Source organism: Tetrao urogallus (genome assembly GCF_951394365.1).
Source record: "Tetrao urogallus genome assembly, chromosome: 1".
NCBI classification, from domain to species: domain Eukaryota; kingdom Metazoa; phylum Chordata; class Aves; order Galliformes; family Phasianidae; genus Tetrao; species Tetrao urogallus.
The window spans coordinates 64,610,545-64,633,604 of NC_136813.1; the positions used below are offsets into that span (position 1 = coordinate 64,610,545).

General features: G+C 35.4%; 1 protein-coding gene across 1 annotated transcript in view; it reads left to right on the top strand.

The window, feature by feature from the left end:
* The window catches only part of GABRG3 (gamma-aminobutyric acid type A receptor subunit gamma3), a gene marked incomplete at both ends in the record, with an annotated part of 295,475 nt that overhangs the window by 267,822 nt on the left and 4,593 nt on the right, over window positions 1–23,060 (top strand). Inside the window, one exon of the mRNA XM_079546921.1 lies at window positions 16,021–16,173. Coding sequence (XP_079403047.1) covers window positions 16,021–16,173 — 153 coding nt within the window. The remainder of the gene's footprint in view (window positions 1–16,020; window positions 16,174–23,060) is intronic.

Below are 23,060 nucleotides of genomic sequence, written 5' to 3' on the forward strand. Positions count from 1 at the left end.
CAAGGCAATCTGCATTAACAGTGCACCACTCTGTACTGAAAGACTCCTTACTCAACACAGAGAACAAAAAGGAAAGTTTCTGCTCTTAACATTACATTCTACTGGTTTCAATATGAACTTGTTTAAAGAATTACCCTAGACAATCACTGAGAGAGCCTCATTTAGCAGGCCAGGCTAAAAAGAATGGCAGTTCTCTTCCAGAAAAGTCTGACAAGGGAAAATACGTACAATTGACAACTGAAAACAGAACATACCTGATTTAGAGCTACAGATCTAGATTTAGAATTAGAATTCTTCTTGTTTATATCCATCCAAGTCTTATTGTAGATACTAGAAATATTGTAGACAAATTAAAAGCTTCAGATCCTGGACAACCTCTCCACGGCAAGGAATAATCCCGACTGACTTGACCTCCACCTCTTGTTTTCTTTTTCAATTTGAATTATTGTGCATCTGTGTAGATTTTCAAGGATGGAATAGGTATATAGCTGTGAATATCAACAGGAATACCAGTTATTGCTGAAGTTTGCTATTGTAATACTAATGGGGTGGAATGGCAAGTAACAACATATAAATCAACTTTAGCCAAAACCTATTCTTTTCAGTCCTAAGAGTTTTTTTCATGTTTGTGTATTTTCATAGCTATAGAATTCTATCAGAAGAGTTTTTATAATGCTGTTTACTACATTAAGTCCTCCAGGTCTTGATTAAAACCACTTAAAATTAATAATTCATGAGTAGTAGTATAAAAAATACCGCAAGAATAGAAAAATACTTCTGAGTACTCATGGGAACTAATTACATTTGCTGTTTCTGATGCAGATGTATGTTATCTTGCAAGAGTACAGGTCACTTTGGCTAGTATTTAGAAGATAGCATTATTTATCGGTTACTCACCAAAAACCTTTTTAATGATCATTTAAAATTGCATTTTCTGACATTGAAATTCAACGTATAGGAAACTCTTATAATAATAATCTCCAACTAATTCACAGAGTCAAAGGGATTATGCTAGAGGGAACAAAAAATCTCTTGAAATTCAGTTAAGTTATATATCTCTTTGGTTAAAGTAGAAAAGGAGTCATACGAAGGAAACAGTGAAACAGAAATGAAGACAGCCTGAGGATTGGTACCTTCAGCTGAAATAAATTAGATAGAAGGTTGATTCAAAAAGAAATGCAGAGAGGAAGTGGTTAGAAATTTCATAATGAAATTGATTGGAAAAATTTCACAGAATAAAAAGAGGTTTTATTTTGTTTGGGGTTTTGTTATTATTGTTTTTTATTTCTATTATTATTATTATTACCATTTTTTTTTTCAGTATTGTGGCTATTCAAATGTGCTATTTTCAGAACAGCCAAAGCAATTATCCTATCATCACTTACAACATTTGCCAAAAATAACAGTTTAAATCAAAACAGCTTATGAATGGTACTAATTCAACGAAGAATTCTAAAGATTTAACATTCTTCTTTAGAGTTATCTTTCTGTAAGCTCTGAAACTAAAAAGCTCCAAGAATGCAGTATTACTTACTAAATTTCAGTTCTGAATGCATTTTTACAGGTGACCCATGTATTCTTAAAAACTCAGGGAAGTGCCGACCAAATGTAGCTATGCATAGGAAAAACAAAACAAAAGGTGCTCATAGGTGATCTGTCATTTTCAGTTTGGTATTTATCAGTATAGTTGTCTTTGTCCTAAAAATACACTTGAATATTAATGGAAAAGCAACCTACTTGCATCACAAGTAATTCTTCAGCCCCTTCCACACACTTTAGTTTTAACAGTCTCTCCTATTCATTTTCTGAGAGCGTAAGGAGGCTACGTCTTATATTAGCATCTCATTAATATTTTATATATATACAGTCATCCAAAGTTTTCTTGGATGATTTCAATCAGCAACTGATTGATAGGGCCATAGAAACCAGACAGGGGCTAAACCATTGCTTAGCACAGTTGCCTTTTACCTAAGCAGTGCACAAGTGTATTTATTCCCATTATTCCTGTCATAAAATTACTGTTTAATCACAAAATGTTTCGTAGTCAAGGCTTTAATTATGTAGTCTAATAAAGAAAAAAACATGAGGGAAAACTAACTTGGTATCAAAGAACTCAAACTGTTTGCTTGAATTATTGAGTCTCATGTGGAGCATCTTGACATAATAAAACTCATCTATAACTGCAAGACTAACTGATTTGCAGTAACTCAGTTCCAGAAGGCAATTTTCATTTTTAAGCTATTCTCAGACACAATAATTTACTTCCTTTGTTAAAAGCAATAACGGGGAAAAAAAGAAATGTAGGCACAATGTCTTGGTCCTTCCCCAGCTTATTTTCTAACACGCTTTTTATTGAAATAAAAGTACACTGCAATCTTTATTTGTTGTTGACAGAAATTCTTGGAATACCTATTTAAACAATGCCAACATGTACTATGGGCTAATCTAATGCCACTCTTAAATATTGCATAAATTGTTCATCATTGAATTTTCAAGGTGTTCAGTGTTCAGCAAACAGGTGCTGTCAGTGCAGACCAAGGCACGATGCTTTTTTACTGCATCCTTCATAGAAGATTCCAGGGACTGAACCCTAGAACTAGTCTTCTTCCTTAAGCCAGCTCTTCCAGTCAGATCGATGCCTACTAAGCATCATGACTATTAATTGTTCTCCTAAAACCTGTGACCAACCTATGTACATAAGATACTTCGTTTCCATGTCTATCTCAGGGTTTCTAACAATAGTTCCATTACAGGGGAGAAATACAGAAAACTTGCTTATGCTTCTATCTCAGAGTTGACTCTTCCTCAAGTAGCTCTTGAACAAAGCCAGACCCAAATATGGTAGCTGTATTTGGTCAGGTTGCAAAGAAACCCTGTGTATATATTTCCCAAGTTTCCTGCTTGCAGGGCTAAATCAAATTTCCCTAGCTGGTTATTTCTAACTTCTTACTGTTTTGTGCATGCAGTTTGCATATTGCATATGCATATGCAGATTTGTCTGTGGAAGCAAAGCACAGGGTAAAGAGAGTGCTGGTTGGCTGTAAAAAAGAAACAGTGTTGCTTGAGGCTTAAATTAACATTGCCAGTGAAATTTTTTGACTGTCCCACTGTTGCCTCATTAAACACTTAATCTTTGAGTTCCTAAGTTTCTCAGATATGGAAATGGTGCTAGTTTTTATTCTTTGGAAGATTAATTTGAGTGAACTGTGGAACATACAGGGCCTCTACACTTGTCATTAGACCACCAGTTCTAACAGATTCTATGTGCAGATATAAAACTAGTGCTTAGAAGAAAACTCTCTAAAGTGCCTCTTGATCAATCTGTGGTGTGCGTGTAGTCACAGGAGACCTTGTATGTTGTGATTGCCCAACAGCAGTGGTCTCAAATGACCCCACTGAGAGAGGTTGCACACCAGTAAGGCCTTCAAGCAGCTGGTCTGGTCCAGATGGTACTGTGCATAGAGCCTCTCTCGTGTTCATCCAGTTACACTGTAAAGAAATGATATTCATGGAGTCATAGAATCATAGAATCTTTAGAGTTGGAAGGGACCTCTACAGGCCATCTAATCCAACTTTCCTGCTCTTTGGTGTCTGCTCCCCACAGCTAGATCAGGTTGCCCAGGGCCTTATCCAGCATTGTCTTGGAAGTCTCCAGGAATGGGGCACCTGTTCCAGTGCTTCACCACCCTCACTGTAAAAGATTTTTTCCCTATATTTAATCTAAATCTGCCTTCCTTGAGCTTGAAGCTATTTCTCTTTGATATTAGTGACTTAGAAGCCTCTACCTCATCAGTTTTCTATAGAGTGAAATGCTTTTGAAAGCAATACCACTAATTTTTAGTCTGCAGTCTGCAGAAGACATGCCTGTGCTTGAGTTTGCACCTAGTTTTTTTTTAATGAAAGTAGGGCATGGTGACAATTCCCAGTCGTGCAAAGACCAGAAACAAAGACTGTTATGCAGAAAACAAGTGATGTGACCAGAGGTACACAACAAGTACTAGCTATCAACTTCTGGCTTTTCCAGTATTCTGTTTCACCAGTTTAGCTTTTCAAATATATGAGTCTTTTTTTTCATGAATGAAACAGACCTGGTCCTTTCAATTGACTATACATGAAAATTTAATGCTTTACAGTCATTTGGGAAACAGCTTTGAATTACACTCTACTATTTATTTCTGTGGTACAGACTGGAGTTCCAACTCCAATAGCAGCACAGTCTTTAAATAGTTAAAAAAAAGAAAAAGAGGATTATCCCATATTTAGCCATTCTCTAATTGTCCTACAAGTTTCTGAATTTTCAATGACTTTGCAATGTTACAATTAGAATTCATCTTGTGTGCTTTTAAGTTCACATAACTGACATACAACCCTCTCCACAGATTCCTTTGAAAGGACAATTCATGGTGATTCATGGATCAAAGCATGGCAGGCCATTCCACTTCCCCCCTCCCCGGGAACTCATACAGTGTTAGGTAATTGCATCAGTGTTTGTGATTGAGGAAAACCAGAATCTATGCAGCAACAATCAAAGATGTTACTCTTGCTGTTCAAAATTTGCCACAGTTAAAATATAAATCCATAGTTCAATCTGGCTTCCTTACACAGAACTGGGTTCCTTTGTTTGCCAAAAACTAATTAATTTCTGGCATTGATGGATGTAGACATGTTCCTCCAGTAAAGTTTCTTCACTCTACAATCAACTGTGAATTGTGAATGAAACATTACTCTAATGTCCTTGAGCCACTTACGCTGCTCATCCCTTTCTTCAGAATGTTATGAGTAACATTATTCTCTGCGGTTGTTTATGGTCATGCTTCCTTTTCTGGATGATACACTGAAGATGCAGAAAGAATTGTAGGCTGTTGCCCAAGAGTAAGGAGAATTATTATAAGGTGTTGCTGAAAAGTACTCAGGGAAAACAACCCTAGTTTTTCATTTGCAATAGGGATAGGCACTGGTAACTTTTCTGACAGTGTGAACGTATAAGATGAGTGCTTTAAAAAGTCAGTGCATGTTATGCTACTGTAAGTTAAATATTTCCAATTGCAGAATATCACATAAAGAGAATGCATTGATAAGCAAAAGAAGTCTGCTAGAGAGAGCAAGGAAATTAATATCAACAGATGGACTAAATCTCTGGTTTTATGTCTTTAACAATTCTAAGCTAACATGATTGGTATGTTAAATGTGAGTTTATTGCCAATTGAATTAAAAAAAGAAAATTATTCTGATGAAAACCAGTGAAAGTTTGTGAATTTGGAGTACAGACATGAAAAATATTACTCATAAATAGGGACAGATGAGAAGTAGTTGGGTTTAGAATAGATTTAGGCTGGCTTTTCCCTGCCTCACAGTGGAACTAGGAAGTAGCAAACTGACTAATCAGGGAAGGCAGTATACTAAACAAAACGTTATTAGTAACAGGAAAAAAAGAGAGCTATTAGCACAAAATTAATTTGTTAACAGCATGTCACAGTGAAGGCATTAGGGGATATGAAGGAGAAAATACTACATAAATACCAGAGATACGAGCCAGGGAAATTAATAAAGGTATGAATATACAATTTTAAAAGTGTTATTGTTGAAATTTGAAGAGACAGAACAGTCACTGTTAGGAATATAAGAAAGACTGATAGTAATCTAGTAAGAAATGCTTGAGTTGACGAAGAAAGAGCTAAAATGACACTCAAACAGAAGTTGCATTACCTTTTTCCAGCTGTCAAGTATCTTGGAAACAAGTAATTGGGAATGCACATGGATCAATACTTTTCTTTATTCTAGCTGATAAAATAGCAAACAGAATGCAAACTTGCATGTGCTACAGAATACCAAATAGCTCTGTAGAGAAACATAAGCATCTACCTATAATGTTAGGTGAAAAATAGCTATATATGACAGCATCAGTCAGAAAATCTCTTCTGCAAATATGTCCCCTGGAATTTCTTGACATTATCTTTTACATTTTCTTAACTCAAAAATCACTGCCCCTAGCATGCATGGATTCTGTGTGAAACAGACAGCTAGGATGTATGTGATAAACCAAGCATAGATTTTTTTGGAGTGCAAGTAATCCCTTAATTATTTTTGTGTGTGGAAAACAGAGAATACTTGTTACCAGTCACTTCTCCAGCACAACTCCCTTGATTAACATATATTTTGATAACTTGTTAACAACTGTTTAAAGGTTTGACAAGAGATCACTGCTGCCCATTGCAGTAAGTCTTCATGGAAGTTTTGGTGGAGTTAGAAGAAATAAAACAGGCTAAGCTTTATTTTACCAAAGTAATTACATGCCTTTCATCCTAGCATTGATCTCAAGCAAAATAAAGCAATAGCTGGTACAGGAATGGATTAATACAAACATAAAGAATAACGTAATTAACACCAATATAAGAAAGAATATAATTAACAACAATAAACATCAATTTATAGAAACTAACTCATGTCAGACTAACTCAGTATAATTTTGAGTTTATACATTTATGTTGATACAATGTACATTTGTAAGACATTTCACTCGATGCAAGATGACATTTTGATTAAGGTGTTACAGTGATAAGAAAATCATTGTGGCATATATGAAAGGATTGCATTTTGGCTACCTGATAGGATTCAAGCCATAGCTAGAAAAATTGTCATTATTCAGGACCCTTTGTTGAGATGCTGTCTTCTGGGTTTGTGTTATTTCATACTTCTTAGTAATGATGGGGGAGCGAATATAGCATTTAAACTCATTAACTTTATACTTGATACACAGACTTGGGGAGCGTCAAGGACAAGGATAGGTGAGGTTGGAAAGTAGTTCAAGTAACTTTGTAGCCTGGATTTAAGTCCAATGGGCATTTCAGTACTTCAGTAGATCTACTTGGGAGTGAAGCCTAGGGGTTTTGCTTTCCTGAAATTAGAGCTGTCATTCTGGGTCCTGCGGATCTAAAGATACTGGAATCTTTCTCATCAATTAAAAATCAATTTAAAATACACCCCTTGTGTGAAGGTATGGCCAAAATACTGAGCACAGATATTGGATTCATAATCTATATTATGTAATTGTGTAGCTGCTATTACAGGCCTAACTCTGATGGCTGTAATTCAGGAGTTATTCTGAGAATTTGCAGAGTGTGTGAAAGAGTAAGCAGATTTATTAGAGACTGGAAATCCTTCCCGGTCTTAAGAGACCATAAGTATTTATCTTGAAGGATAAACGGTAGTTGATTACCATCTCTAAATACCTGCATGAGAAAAAGATGACTTATGAAAGAGAGTCCTTCAATCTAGCAAAGATGCATTAAAGTCCAAGGTCTGAAATGATGCTAAACAACTGCAGATAAAGAAAAAAGCACGTGGTTTTTACAGTGGAAATAACTAAGCATTGAAAGGACTTAAAGGGCTGCAGTACAGCTCCTATTAGTAGATACTTTTTATATGGACACAGTATGCTTTTCTAGAAGTTGTTCTATTTCATCTATAATTACTGTGTTTACAACAGTGATTAGTTCAGAGAAATCTGATACAATGTTGGTGATGTGTTGATGGTTGGACTGGATGGTCTTAAAGATCTTTTCCAAGCTTAAAGATTCAAAGCTTCCATGATTCTGTATTCTTTTCCAGAGTGCCATTTGCAGAACTGGGTTAGTCTTCTAGTGATTCAGGTGCAGTGTTGCATTTTCATCATTAAAAAAAAAAAAAGGAATATAAAATTAGATTCTGTAGAAGAAAAATAGGTAATTTTATTTGGAAAAGTTGAAATTAGTTTTTTTGGTAAAATGAAAACTATTGCAACTGGTCTTGGAAGTACAGGCTCACAAAACCCAGTCTTGTGGGACTTTATAGAAATCTTCAGTACAAAGGGGCTTTCTTCCACAAACAACAGCTCTCATGAGAAATTCAGTCCTAAAAATAAAGAAGTGGTCAGCATTGATAGATGACATAAAACTTCTGGTTTCCCATCATGATTTTTTTTTTTTTTTTTTTTTTACAGCAAAATGAATACAAAAGTTCTTAATGTTGTATTTTCTCAGACTTCCTACAGTATTTGATACTCTGCAAAGCATGAAAAATGTTTTGATCTGAAAGAATGGTACAATTCCCAGTCTGTAAACCCTCTTCAATAATGATTCCTATGTAAATGATACTCATTTTCACTCAGATTCTATGTCTACATTTACTGACATGGATAGCTATGGTAATTCATTATTGTTTTTATTTCATCTGCTTTCTGCTTTTCTTTGCCTTTAGTCTCTTAGAAAAGGGAACCTAGATATGGTAAACAGCAATATCTTCTTATGAATAATGATTAAGGGTTCATGCATGCTACACCATAATTGTGTCCTGATTTTCTCTCAGCTTGATGCATGAATGAAAATAGAGGTTATGTGTGTAGCTTTTACTACTGTTAAGCAAGGAATCAGACTGGACTTGTAATCATGGATGAAATGATTGTGGCGGTACATTTTCATTCTCGTTATATGACTTGATGTAATTGCATTTTTTAAGGGTTTTCTGATATTATTTGTAACTTTAGTCAAATTAAAGATATATCATTTTTATTAATACTCTATTTAAAAGAACATATAAAATGATATTTTTTGTTCTAAAATAAAAATATAATTATATCCGAAGATAATAGGAATGAACATTCTGAACACAACTCTGATGCTTGTAATGCTGTTGTAATATCACACAGACAAATAAGTTGCTTTAACTTCACATAGCCTTCTTTGAAGAGTATTATGTGCAGTAGTAGGACTGAGATGAATGAATAGATGAATTTGTTATAACAGGCTATGTACGTATAAAAGCACATAAATATGTAAGTATTACATATAAGCAAAACATGATTAATCATGCAATCAAACACTATAATCATTCATACTTTTTGTTGCAAGGTTCATAATCTCAGAATTCATTTTGGAAGTCAGTTATAATAATGGAAGTTAATTCATCTCCCACTTACCTTCAGAGCATTCCATGCACTTAACAGAGGATATGGGCCACAGCTAAATACAGTGAAATATAACAGCTCAATCAAAAGTGGCTGCTTTTGAAAGTACTGTTACAACATATAATGAATTGGTTAGGGCACAAGAAATAAAAGGATCTTTCATTTACTTTTCAGTTCAGTTCTTCATTAGGAGTTCAATTTTACTACCTATCCATGCTAATAACTATGAAAAGAATAACACTATGAAGGAATTAGAGCTTTAAATGATTTAATTGGTTCTCCGGATTTAATAATAAATGCCAGAATTAGAGGATGAAGGAACTGGAAATATAGGCATAACTTTTAAAAGCAGACAATAGTTTATTTAATAGCACATTTTGCAAAAAATCTTTTGAAAATTCTACTTGAATCAAAGAAACAGAAACATCATCGTGTAAGGAAGAACAAATATCAGAAATGCAATTTTTGATAGTGATATATATCTATTAAAAAAACATAGCCTCAAGTAGAAATACGTTCCTCAATATTTTATTGTTATATTATAGGCACATACAAAACCAAACTAAATCAGGCCATGATTTCGTTCAGTTCTGATAATTTAAGACAGTCTTTCCTGAGTTAGAAAAACCTGCCGTCTTCATACTATCTGGGATCTGGACTTTGCACTTCACACCAAAGAGTAATTTGTCAACATTTGATTATTGTGCCTACTTATAAAAATATATCTATATATAGCTGCATATGATGTCTACAAGCAGATACAATATAGTTAGTGTTAGGTTTCTTTTTATTTTTCTGGTATAGTAATTCATCCATGATAACAGAAGTAATGAATTAGCACTTGTGACGTGCACGTATTTCTGGAAAGTCTACATTTCAATTATAAGTGATGAAAACCATCTCTGAGTTACAATTGCACACATGCGCATACTGATGAGGCCAAAGGCAATTATAAATTCATAAAGATCTTTGGACGGAAAGCTTTTTTTTTCTCTATTGGTGCAATTGCTATTATATAAGGTTTTTAGCAGTGACAGGGCATCTCATAACAGCCATGAGAATGCAACAAATACCAAATCTGAAGACCTGTATACTTTTCTTGTGTATTTAACTATACAGCTTATAAAGAAAATGTGTGTGTAGTGCGAGCTTGCTACCACTACAAGAACATTCAGTATTTAGGATGCAAAGGTGGGTTTTTTTTGCTGTATTATGCTCCCATCCAAGTGCATGACATCACCAGGAAGACAAGACCTTAAATAACAGAATTACCTAGGTCATTTTATTCTTCATTTTGGCTTGGAAGCATTTGTTCTAGAGTGCTCTGAATCAAAGATTGTACCTGATGGTGGAGACATTTGATGTGCACTGACTGACACATTTTTAAGAAGTCACAAAAAAGCATACAAGAAGTCCTCAGTGTTTCTCAATTGCTTACACAGTTGCTCAAAAAGATAGACACTTTTAATGACAGTTTCATGACTTTTCTTATTACTCTTTTTTTTTTTTTTTTTTTTTTTCACTCTAAGAGAACCACAATATTGAATTTTCACTTTTTGTGCTTTCTCTTGTAAGAATATAAATCCTTTTTGGTGAGGCAGTCCTCCTGTTTTCTCTGCAATTTTACTAGATCTTTGGAACTTCAAATTTTAAACCTACTCCAAACCTGGGCTTGAGAGATCTGAGAAAATCAGCTTAGAATGAGATACTGACTCTGCCTACTGGTAGGCAGACCAGCTGCTGAACTGTTAGTGTTAGACAGTGTACTTCAAGAAATCCTGATCCATCTCTTTTCATTTGAACAATGCTAGCAAGAAGACTGCTGCTCAGGGATTGGCTGGGTGTTGGTTGGTTTGGTTCATCACTTTTGGTTCATCAGTCAGTGGGCAGGGTGTCAGATGCCCAGTAGTTGCATTGTTTATAGAGATAGAGGTAGGTGCATTGTGGATGGAGATAGAGGTAGGTGTAGATATAGATATAGATGATATAGTTAGATATAGTTGATACAGATAGATATAGATATAGATATAGATATAGATATAGATATAGATATAGATATAGATATAGATATAGGTATAGGTATAGATATAGATATAGATATAGATAGATATATAGATATAGATATATAAATATTTTCTGCCGTACAACATCTGTCTCTGACACCATGCTTTAACATAATAAAATAGCAAGCATTACTTTCTGGACGGCGCTCATATCTTGCTATAATTGCTTTTTTTTTTTTTTTTTTTCTATTTTCCTCTTCTGCCTTAGTAAATAGATTTTTTCAGAAACTGTATTTTCTATTTTGTTTACAGTTCTCTCCTTTATCTTACTGGGGAGGGTGGGAAGTGAGCAAACCAGTGCTTTTTGGGTTAAACCACAACGGTATTTGTACTTCAAGTGGGTCTGCTTCTGAGCGTTTGGCTTGATGGCCTGGGATATTAAAATGCCTAGTTTGCATGACTGTTTTGTCTGATTTGGAGGAATTAGGAATTAGGAATTGCCTAATTGTGAATTAGGCAGCACTGCATTTTTTACGACAGTCTCTGTTTCATTCTTACTCTGTACTGAAAGATTATTTCCAGAATGTGCAAGGTCTGCAGTGCAAAACCAGCCCTTGAACCTGAAACATGCATATCTACAATCTACACAGCCCCAGCTGACACCTGCACTAGCACAAGAGCATGAGTCTTTTACAAAAACAAAAACTCTGTAGTGAACATTTCACAAAATCTAACTGCTGATTTAGATTAAAATTTGTTTTCCACTGCTTTTACTTGTCATCTGTCTGACCAATGTGTTCTACAACAGAAGTTGTTCCTTAGCTTTAGCTAATAGTTTTCACCTATATTACAGAGAAATTAACTGTATGTGTAACTCAAGGACACTATACTGTAAGCATGATAGGCAGTGGCCAAACAATTAGAAAATTTCCAGCTGGTTAAGAAATCACATAATCCTAGCTCCTGAAACAAAACTAGGGGGCTTGGGGAAGTAAAAATCAAAAAGTGAATTGGAAGGATGTGCATATTAAATAACAGGATTAAATATTGTCTTCTCTTGCTTTCAAATAAAAACAAAATGAAGAAAAGATGAAGCACTAAATCTTAGAAAATTAAGTTGCTCGCTATTAGATAAATGTGATTTGTTAAAATAATAGGGAAGGTGCCTCAATGTAGACTGTGCTTTCACTGCTAAAGAAATACTCGTGACATACTGTGTAAGTCTTTCTAGTGACTATGCTTCTTTTTTTTCCCTGTAATTAACTCTTGTGACAACATGGGCAAACTCTGCCACTCCTCATTATTCTCCAATTCTAGTGATGGACAATTAGATTGTGAGCTTCCACTTACCTGCTGAAATTGTTCTATGTATACACTGTAGTTTCATATTGCAGTTTTTGTAAAGTCATTCATCTTTTAATTTATTTTTTTTCTGAGATAATTGGGATTGCAGTAATCATTAACTTCAGAGTATAATGGGAAGATAACTGAAAGCGTGCGATAAAATAGTACAATGTGGTTTGAGTAAATACATATTTTTAGAATATTTTCTTAAAATATTCTACCCTTAAAGGGAACTGTCCTTCGTACAATGCAGATAAAATTCTGGCAATTCTGTCAAGCATGTCCTTAATGTTCAATAAAAAAATGGAAATAGACTACAGTTTAGCACTGTTCTTTAAAATCCACAGTGATTATTCCTTATAAAATCATTATTGTTCCAAATGGTGTCCTATTTTCATACTAAAATGTTCAACTAATACAAGTTCTATGGGTCAGACAGCAGTCATTATGGTTTCACGGCAAGCCTTGCTGTGTTTCTTCTGCCTCAAGATGCATCTTTTGTTCTTGTTATAGAAAACTGTCATGGAATACTTTGCCGTAAGGTACTTTTCATTATTACAGTGAATTGGTCTGATAGTTCGGTTAAAAGTTAGTTTGCCTTTCTGAGAAATTCCTTAAGCTGTTAAAAAGTAGAATTCCTCTCTGAATTTCAAAGTTTCCTAATACTTGCTATCACAGTGGTTCCTAGGCAGGCAATCATTCTGTGATTGCTTTTAAATCAAGAACACTGATTTAATGATATGCAGTTTGGAGTGTTTTCCCGTCTTGTCTGCAGGGTTTTGTCGCATAATAAGCCCCAGCTTCTGTCCGAACAGTCACAGTAATGGCTGGTGGGGTTGTTAAGGCTGGTAATGAAGCAAGGAGAAAGATTGCAGTGTCTTTGAAAGCTTTCTCTGTCCTTTGGGTTGCTCATGCCTGCAGGACATGCAGAATGGGTTTTAGGTCAGGTCTTTTAGAAGAGGGGAATGTTTCTTTGTTCTGAAAGTTAGTTTGTCATGAGTGTTAAGTACCTGTCAAGTTATTTTGCATATATAGAGAAATTCTGAAATGTATGTTGCACAGTCAGTTTTCTTTAAGCTGCAGCCAAGTGCTTTTAGATATCGAGAGAATAGCACGTTTTTGGAAGGAGTAATTTAGACTTTGATAACAATAATGCATCCTGAAGCAGTACATCAAGGAAAGTAGCCACAGCATACACCGATCTGCTCTTCCATATGCAGAAAAAACTATTCAAGTGTCCCAACACTAGCTGAAGATAGAACTGAAGTGGTCACTTAGTCACTAGTAAACCAGAATTTACAAGAACTATTAAAAAATGCATTCAGTACATGTAGTACAGAAAAGGGTTTATCTTTAACAGCACCCCCAACATTTTTACATTTGGTTGCCATTTCAGCAGTGGTGATTTCCTTCTCCTTTTCCTATGCATTACCATCAATATTGTTATTCTCCAAGCTGTGTCCTCTCCACGTTCTGCAAAATTCTTGTAGGAAAACCAGATAATTCTTATCTTACTCCACTGTGTGCCGGTAATTCTACTAATCAAAATTATTCTCCCAATGTTTTTTTTATATTGTCTATCAGTATGTAAGTTAGAGAACATCACAGAGGGTACAGTATATAAATTCATATGCGCAGCTGCTGTTTATATGACTGTGTCTCCCTTCTTCATGTGAGAATTTTTGTGTGGATTTCAGGCAAGAAAAGAAGTTGGTGGTTAAATGAATTGAACCAATCATTATCCTAGGATTTCATATTCCTTAAGTGCTTTTATGGGTCTTTGTTGGATACTTGGGAATTTGCAGTTCTTTGTAAAATTCAGATGAGCCACATTGGGTAGTTGGTTTTGTTCTTCTCAGTCGAAGATTAGAATGCTGATACAGTTTAATAATAAGCCAGAAGGACCAGTGGATACTTACCCGCGTCACTTCCCTGCTGCCATTCCCTGTACGGAGAAAAGTGCTGGGGATTAGTGGAATGAAAGTAACCAGTCTGTGAAAACCTACAAGGCTCACTACATTATGATGTATTACAGTGCTCTGTGCTTGTAACAGCACTGGGCTCTAGTATTAAAGCTTTGTTTTTCTATGTTAAATGCATGAGGAATTTTGGAATGAATGTCCAAGTTCTTGGGGTCATAAGGTTTGTACTTGCACAGCACTCATGAAAATCCATCCATTCATCTAATTTAGGCATGGTGGAAGTACCCATGAGCATATTAAACCTCTTCCAATTTGGAGCTATCTTAAAATAATGTCCTAACACATAGAGCATTTCTTATTGACTCATTGTTCTAAGTTTCCTAAATGCCACCCTCAGATTTTTATTTACCTTTGACTTTTTAACTTATGGAAGTTCACTCATTTTATAGTGGCCTTCAGAGTTTCTTTGGGTGGAAGTTATTTTTACTGAATTAATTTATTTTCTGTGTCATATTTTGCTATTGTCAAAATATCCACTGTATTCAGTGATTTTGTTTATACATTCTCAGTTACCAATCTGTTGGGAACTAATTCCTCTGTGCTATCAATTTGTTTTGGAATTTTGCTGTAACAGGACAGATTTACCTATCTATAGTAAATTACGTCTTTTGCAAATATCTGATTCTAGAAAAGCAAGGCTTGTAACAAGAAGCAATATAATTTATTAGTCAAGTGACATAGTCAGACAAAAAGAAAAAAACAAAAAACCCACAAAAGTTCTCTGGCTTATAAGCTCGTCTTCACATCTAAAATTGAATCAACATACTCCAAGCAAAGTACAGAAATTGGTCTCAGTTCAATTTCATTATTGTTAATCACTGTGGCTGTCTGAGAGAAAAGGATAGTTAACAGCTGTGAAACTGAGGGAGCTGCTACTGAGGATAGAGGTGATAAGGTCTCTACTATGTAGAGAGAGAGGGACAGATTGTTATCCCCTATGGAGTTGTGAAGATTAGCAGAAGAGATAGTGTGAAGAAAATCATATAATGTGAGATAAAACAGGCTTCTTACTGAGCTCTTGATCTTATGATTTTTAGTATCCTGCAGAATAATAAGCATTATGTTCAGGCTCATCTTCTGGAAGTTTACAGTACCACAAGTGACCATTACTCTTTTAGATGGAGGAATTCTGATAAAAACAGACTCTTGATTTATAGTGATGTGACCTTTAAAAGTATGTATTCTGACCTCTTTCACCAGCATCAAGGCTCTAGTGTCTATAAATAACTTATTATATAAAGGCATACTGGTGTGCATACTACACTTTATCATACAAACCCCTACCACCTGATTCACATGTTAGGAAAAGGCAACAGAAGTCATTCAAATCTGCAAGAAGGACAGCACAGTCTGCTGAAGGAGAGATTTTGTGGGGGCTGCTTCTACATCTAGTGAATGAAGATTCATTCAAACATGAATGTAGATTCATGTTTGTGACCACTCACCCATCCAGAAATACCAAGTCTGGAAAGCCAAGATGCCTTTCAAAAGATTACTCATCATGAAGGATTCCCAAGAGCCTCTGCCTGTTCAAATAGGTCAACATTTTCAGAGACCTAGACTATAGGAAATTAGAATGGACAAGTTTATTTCAATTCTTGTCTTTATGTGAACATTATTGCTCAGATTCTCCCAAAACATTGAGAAACATTTCACATGCTGTATTTTATGGAGCTTAAAAACATGGTACAATGAAGAACTACCTGTATCTCACCACAATATCAATTTATTTTCTCTGCTATTATTGCAGGTGATTATGTAGTCATGACTATATACTTCGACTTAAGTAGAAGAATGGGATACTTCACTATTCAAACATACATTCCCTGTATATTAACTGTTGTACTTTCCTGGGTGTCCTTTTGGATTAAAAAAGATGCCACACCAGCAAGAACAGCATTAGGTAAGTTGTTAATAATTTCTTTCTCTGCTCTCTTCATGTAGTTTCTATACTGTCATTTGAAAATGTCAGCTTCCTTTCAAAAGGACCACAAGATATATGCTTTATATTAATGCTACCATGTCTTGCAGATTCCTATCTATTTATCAATGAAGCCTATTTATCAATGAAGCCTTTTGTTTTCTGCCTTTTAAAGGGTAATTAAAAGTAAACTACCCTGGCCCTTGGGAATGACACTGCCATATATTTTGCATAATATTCTAGAATTAATGGCTCTCCTCTTGTTCTTACTATGATATTTCAGTGACATTTTTAAAGAATAAATTAATTGCACTGCTGGCTTCTTTTTCTTCTGAAACTCTTTCCCTACAGGATATGATGTCGTATGTATACTAAAAAACTGTGGTATATAATAATATTAGTTCATTCAAAATGTTTTATGTTTGTGAGCTTGAAGTTAAGCCCCATTCTAGGTGTGTAGATATTTTTCATAGCTTGTGCTGAAAAAGATTTTTCAGCAGGTCATTTATGTCAGGACCACTGTTTGCTATTTGGCACTGTGCTTTAGGATACACCAAGAAACTCTGACCATTTTTTCTTATGTCTATATGAAAACCTGCAGCTTTTTGCAAGTGTCAAGGGCATAAGGCCATATGACAGCAGCCTTATAGGTGTACATCAGAACTGAAGGAAAAACATTTTGGTTCAGACTGAGGTTGCCAGCACTGCAGATCACTAATTTATTCAGTCAGGAAAAATTTACACCAGTATAGGAAAAAGGGGAGGTGTGTCATGTTTTACATATCTATTTTCAAAAGTAGGTGTTACCATTCTCAGCTATTCATTGCTTCCTCCTGCTGGAGCTTCTCACATCTCTGTTTAACCAACTGTGCCCTCTAAATCATTCCAACACAAAACAATAGATTATTGAAAACCAACTCACTTGATTTTTTGAACAGAAAACATTTTTTGGACAGAAAACATTTGTAAAAGCAACTGAATCCCCTCGTTTGAGGTGGAGGCACTGCTGCAAGGAAGTGCTAGGACAAAGGATACAGGTGGGCTGTTTACCCTGAGACTGCATGAATACGGCAGGCATGGGATTCTCAAGGCCTTCTGTGAGACAGTAGACCTTTATTCAAACCACATGATAGGAAAGTCCATTTGCATGAACTTTCACTCTCCTAAACTTCTGATCAAGTATTTCTCATCCCATTCCACCCAAATAAGTAAGCATTTACTAGAAATGGTTGTTAATTTTTGTGCAAATTCATTTCTGTCTGCTCTCTTCCAAACACCAAAACACAGGTGCTGTACTTGATCTCAGGAGGACAACTTGTTCAATGGTGCTGCCTTTATATATTACTTTAAAATGACTTATCCTGTTTCTCTCCGTCCCTCTCCTGAACTAATAATTCTGAGAAGCCACCAGTTTTAAGAGTGTTCTAGTTTCCAGCTTATGCCCCCTGATGGATCTGAAGGGAAAAATAAAAAGGAGGTGCTAAAGAGATTTTGAAGCCCACTGACTTTGAATGAGATTTTAGCTGCAAAGTCACTTGAACTCTTCCAGAATTCTAATCCCACTTTCTAAGTCCTTAACTTACACGAAAAGCATATTGTCATCTGTTCAAAGTATACTAACACCTGGTATGAAAGCCATCTTTCTAAATCATCTATGTTTCCATAGTTCATTAACCTTCTGCTGAATGACAGAAGAATTATAGTATCGAAAATACTCTCTAAGAATGAGTCCCTCACTAGCCTATTTAAGCAAAAAAACCTATATGCCAACCATGCCACTCTCAATCCTTAGACATCTCTCTAGGTAGAGGTTGTATCAGCTTTAAATCTTAGTGAATGACAAGGGACATCTTTCAAGCCAAGAGCGGCTCAGTGGATGGTAGCAGGATCAATAGTAAGGAAAACCTAAAAGAACCTTTAATAGGGCAAGTACAAGCAGACAACACTAGTTCATATTTTACAGATAATTCTGTATTAAAACCCTTTTTGCATGAGGTGAGCTCAAAATTGAAATCTGCAAGATTTGCTACAGGAGTTTGTAAAACTGACAAACGTAGCCGTGCAGCATCTTGTGTGTCCAACTAACATTTTCTGAGTGCCAGAGTGCTCTGGCAATACGGAAGACCCTAAGAGTCTAATCTGTGACCCCTTCTACCTCCAAGGCAATGTGAAGATAGACTAACAGTGAGGACAGAGCACCTGCGTGATTATCTATTCCTGGCTCTGTTTCCTCTGGTGGCCAGAAAATTGAATAGGCCGTTAGCATACTTTCCTGTGGAACAACTTTCTTCTGAAATTGAATGGCTCAGTGGAGAAGAAAAGATTGACCGTGCTCTGTTGTTTTCAACTAGGAGTACAAAGCCCCATGTGTGTGCAGAGCATCCGTTTGACTTATCTTCCTTAATGCTTATTTTTACCAGAAAAGTAAAAAGGGATAAAAGGTGTCCAACAGTTTGCATTACTAATTTTATGGAGGCAGACTTCATACCCTGTCTCTGAGAGTAGTTCTCCACACCACACAACTCAGTTTTAAATTAATTAGAATCAAAAGTAGGATACTGATCATAACAGTGTGGCTCTCTTTGCCTCCCCCCTGTTACCAGCATGAAGTTCAGAGAAAAAACGTATTTTTATATTAAGGTTGTGAATTTGAAGTAAGACCTTGAAAGTGAGATATTCCAAGGCTGTATCCAGTGGCTGTGATTGCTAACTCTTAAAAACTCTGATAGAAAATTAAAATAAAATAAAACTTTCTTATAAATAAAGTCAAGTGACTAGAAAATAATACGTATGTGGGTCACCTCTTTTTGTACATGATCAGAGACCCATTCCTCCCAAATTGCAAATGGCCTCTTGACTCTTGGGATGCCAGATGCAAATGTTCCCAACTTACGGTAGGTCTGCCTGTATAACAGAAGCTATAAATCTATCTGAGCAACACAATTCCACATTTTGAGAGTGGCACATGGTAAAATCTGAGTAATACAGCCAGAGGCAAACCACTGAAATTATCCTGCTAATTAGTTGAAATGAATTGCATACTCGGTGCACCAAAACTGCCCTGAGTATAACTGCATTAATGTGAAGGACTAGCATCAGGGAAACATTTCACTCTCTGAAATTAATGAGTAATTTTCTAAGCTATTGGCAACTACTCAGGGTTATATGAAGGACAGGTTTTACCCCTTTCTGAATAACTCTAAGTAATAAGTAATTTTTGTTCTGGAAAACTAAATGCAGTCAGGGGTATTTTGCTGAGGGAAAAAATGGGACCATAATAATGCTTTCAGCAGCACTGTCTAAAGGCATCTAAGTGGTTTCTAAAAACTTGGCATCACAGCCCCTTTTTAACACGCTCTTTGAGGGGCTGAGGCCAAGAGTGTTAGTGTGATTCACTCCAGGACACCTGAAGAGTCAGTGGGAAAATGGAAATAGAATTCAGCTGTTGGATGAGAACTGGTGTTTTGTGATCTCTAGCTATACTCTTCTCTTCTCCATTCAGAGGGGAAAAAATAGCTTTCTGCTGTATTTACCTGTCTCTGGTAATCAAAATGATCTTCTCCCGATGTTCACAGTCAAGAAGAGCCAGCAAGTGTCTGAAGAAAAGTTATGATCTCAAAAATAGCGGGCTGTTTTTCTTGAGGATGAAGGGAATTAAGTTAAACCAAAGCTTTCATCCGAGCTCCCCCCTGCTTCTTAAAAAATGGCTATAATGTATAATATGAAGAGACAGTTACTGTACAGCAACTTCAGGTGGAAGCTTACAAAACATAGTAGGTATCAAGGGCAGCGATGCTTTGGTATAAAAGAAGTTAGAGATGATGTTTAAGAAAAAGTGAACATTGCTGTCCTTGTCATTTTGCCTTAAGTTCATTCCATGGAAAGATAAAGCAAATGCTCAAAACAGATGCCAGACCAGAAAGGTGAAGAAATGAAGTTTATAAACAATAAACTTGGATAAATTTATAAATTTATAAACTTGGGTAAACCAATATACTTTTTCCTATGGGAAAATAAGAAAAAATTGAGCCTCCCTGACCAAGTAGTTTCTAATACTGTTACTTCACTTGACATGCCACTGCACAGTAAGCAGCTTTCTGACAACTGTTATGTTAAATAACTATTTATGCCAATGATCTAAAGGTTAAAGTGTTCTCATGCATTTTGTATACCTACACTGATGTACTGGAAAACCCTTTTTGATTTATCAAATATTCATTCTATCTTTGGTATCTCGGAGAATATAAATGTCACAAAAGTGGAATTTATGCACAAGCATGTGCTTCTTCTCACACCTGCCTACCAGAAATTTTTGAAGCTAGCTTACTTCAAAGCTGTTCCTGGCTGATGTTAGATTTCTGCTGAAATAGTTCCAAAGTGCTGCAAATTTCAATAACAGATTCAAAGCTCACTTCACAGTATTGATGTCTCCTAGGCGAGAGACTTAACAATTTAATCTGTCAAAGTTTATTGCATTTAAAACCACACACCAAACTGAGTTTTCTTACCATGATAGATAAAATGAACTAAGGGTAAGGAATCTAGATATTGTATTCGGCAGTGGTGTTTTTTTTATTTTATTCTTATGTGCATATTGGCGTATTCTGACTTACAATTGCATAGGAATGTAAAACAATATCATCTTGCACACTTCTTTCTCTTTGCTCTCTGCATGTGTCCTCATAGGACTCATTTTAATATTTCAAAACTTGTGTCAATGTGTCAGGTAAAGTTGATACACTAGAGTGAATTTTTGTTATTTTAAAAGCTCATTCTTTGAGCTGGAATCCAAGTCTAATCCTCAGCTTAAACGAAGAATGATTCTTCTATAATTGTTGTCATATTGTGGAAATATTGTATATAAATAATGGAAGTAACAATCTGATTGTTCTACCTTTGAATGTTTCCAGCTCTGCACATTGCATTCATGTGTCATGGCCTTGACATAATTTGAAATGTGACATATAATCTGGAAATTGTAATGGTTTGTGATATTCTCAAACTTTCTGTTCTCTAAGGTTTTATATTTTGATAGCAAAACATGATTCATTGTCAAAACAGTTGAGGTTGAATGCTAACAGTTTCTTTAAAAAAAAAAAAAAGTTCCTCCCAAGATCTGAAACATGTTCATACAGGAAGAAAAATGTATTTATACCTAACAAGGACGAAATCAAGGCAACATATGTTGCTACTGGAAATCTTTGCAGTTGACCAGTCTGATGAATGCATAGGGTTTGTGTCTGGAGCTGTTAAAAGGTTCATTAGCTACAGAGCTGTTGTTGAGGGGTCTGTAGGTGTTACTGGACCATGGCAGCCACCTACACTGTGATACAATTGAGAAGAAACAAATATTTTTGTAGTACCTTTTAGATGTTGAAGATATGTACAAAGTCTAAAAGCATGTCTATGCTGAGGTTCAAAAATGTAATTGCAATTCATATGTAGACTAATGTTAGCAGCAGTAGAAAATTAGTGAAAACCACAAAACCTGAAAAAAATCTGCAAAGCATTCAGTCATACTGGGATAACTCTTTTGTACTATTTGTGTTGTTGAATATATACGATTGGATGAATCAGCTAGCTTAAAGTTTGAATGAACTAAAGTGGCTGCTCTGGGTTCCAGTGCAAGACAGTGCAAATATTGAGATGACATACACAGAATAAGGATGTTTCCCGTGGAAGGAAAATTTTCCACATTTCCCACTTTCTACCAGCATTGCTTTGATCTTGATTATTGGGTTGTTATTTGTTTTTTTCTTCTTTCCAGCAATTTTTTTTTTTTTTTCTGTTTCTATTCATTATTTGTTGTAAGAGAAAATCCAGGCGCATGCATTAATCATCATTTTGGCTCTTCTAGAGACTTTTTTATAGTTTGAATGAGGCAGGTTATTCTTGTGAATTGCTGTAGTTTCAAGTGCTGAAAATCAGAGGTGGGCATACTTTAGCAAAGAGAAAGTAGTCACAAGTAATCCACTGATACTTTTTGCTCTCCGCCGTTCCATTTGTGGAAAGTAATTTTACTATAAGGCGTAATTTAAATTATCCCCTGCCATTTCAAACACTATGTACCATTGCAAAATACCACTTTAACGATAAAAAGAAAGATTACCTTACAGTTATGTTTTTAGAGCAGGCTCTCTTTTGGGAATTACTTGAGTGAGTGCTTTATTTTTCCTTCCAAATCATTGAGGAGTTTTAGTTTTTCCTATATGAAGACTTGTGGTTCATAATGAATGATTAAAAACATCAGTCCAAAATAGGAATGAGAAGCCATCTTCTGCTGAGGAATTAACACAAGTGATGTGAATTACCTAACAGCCAAATAACTGACACCCCATAGACTTCATTCTAATACTGGTTTTATTGTTTCAGGATATTTCACTCTAAGTAATCCCGATTATATTCATTATTACTATATCAATCTAAGCTGTGATGCTTTGTACAAATTGAAAAAGCTATTTCCATTAAGGTTGCATCTGAAGCTTGTATGAGAATCTGTTTTCCCTTACCCAGAAAGAAAACAGCAGTGGAGCACTCCCAAGGAAGCAGGATTGTGAAAATGTATTTTCAAAATTCATAATTTGCAACAAAAGTTATTTTATTTTCTTTTTTCTCTCTCTCTCTTTTATTTTTTTGGGTTTTTTTTTTTTTTATTTTGAGCACAAGATTTTTCATGAGAGGAGTATTGCTATGAAAAAAAAACAAACAACAGCATGTTTTCATTTATGTTTTCTAGGGATTTTGCTTTGTTTCTTTGTACTAATGGTTCTGGGTTTCTGTTGGGCTTTCTTTTACTTTTCTTAAAAAAATATAAGGAGATGAGGAAAAGTATACTGAGGGGCATGGGAACTTCTGTGTTGCAAAGACAA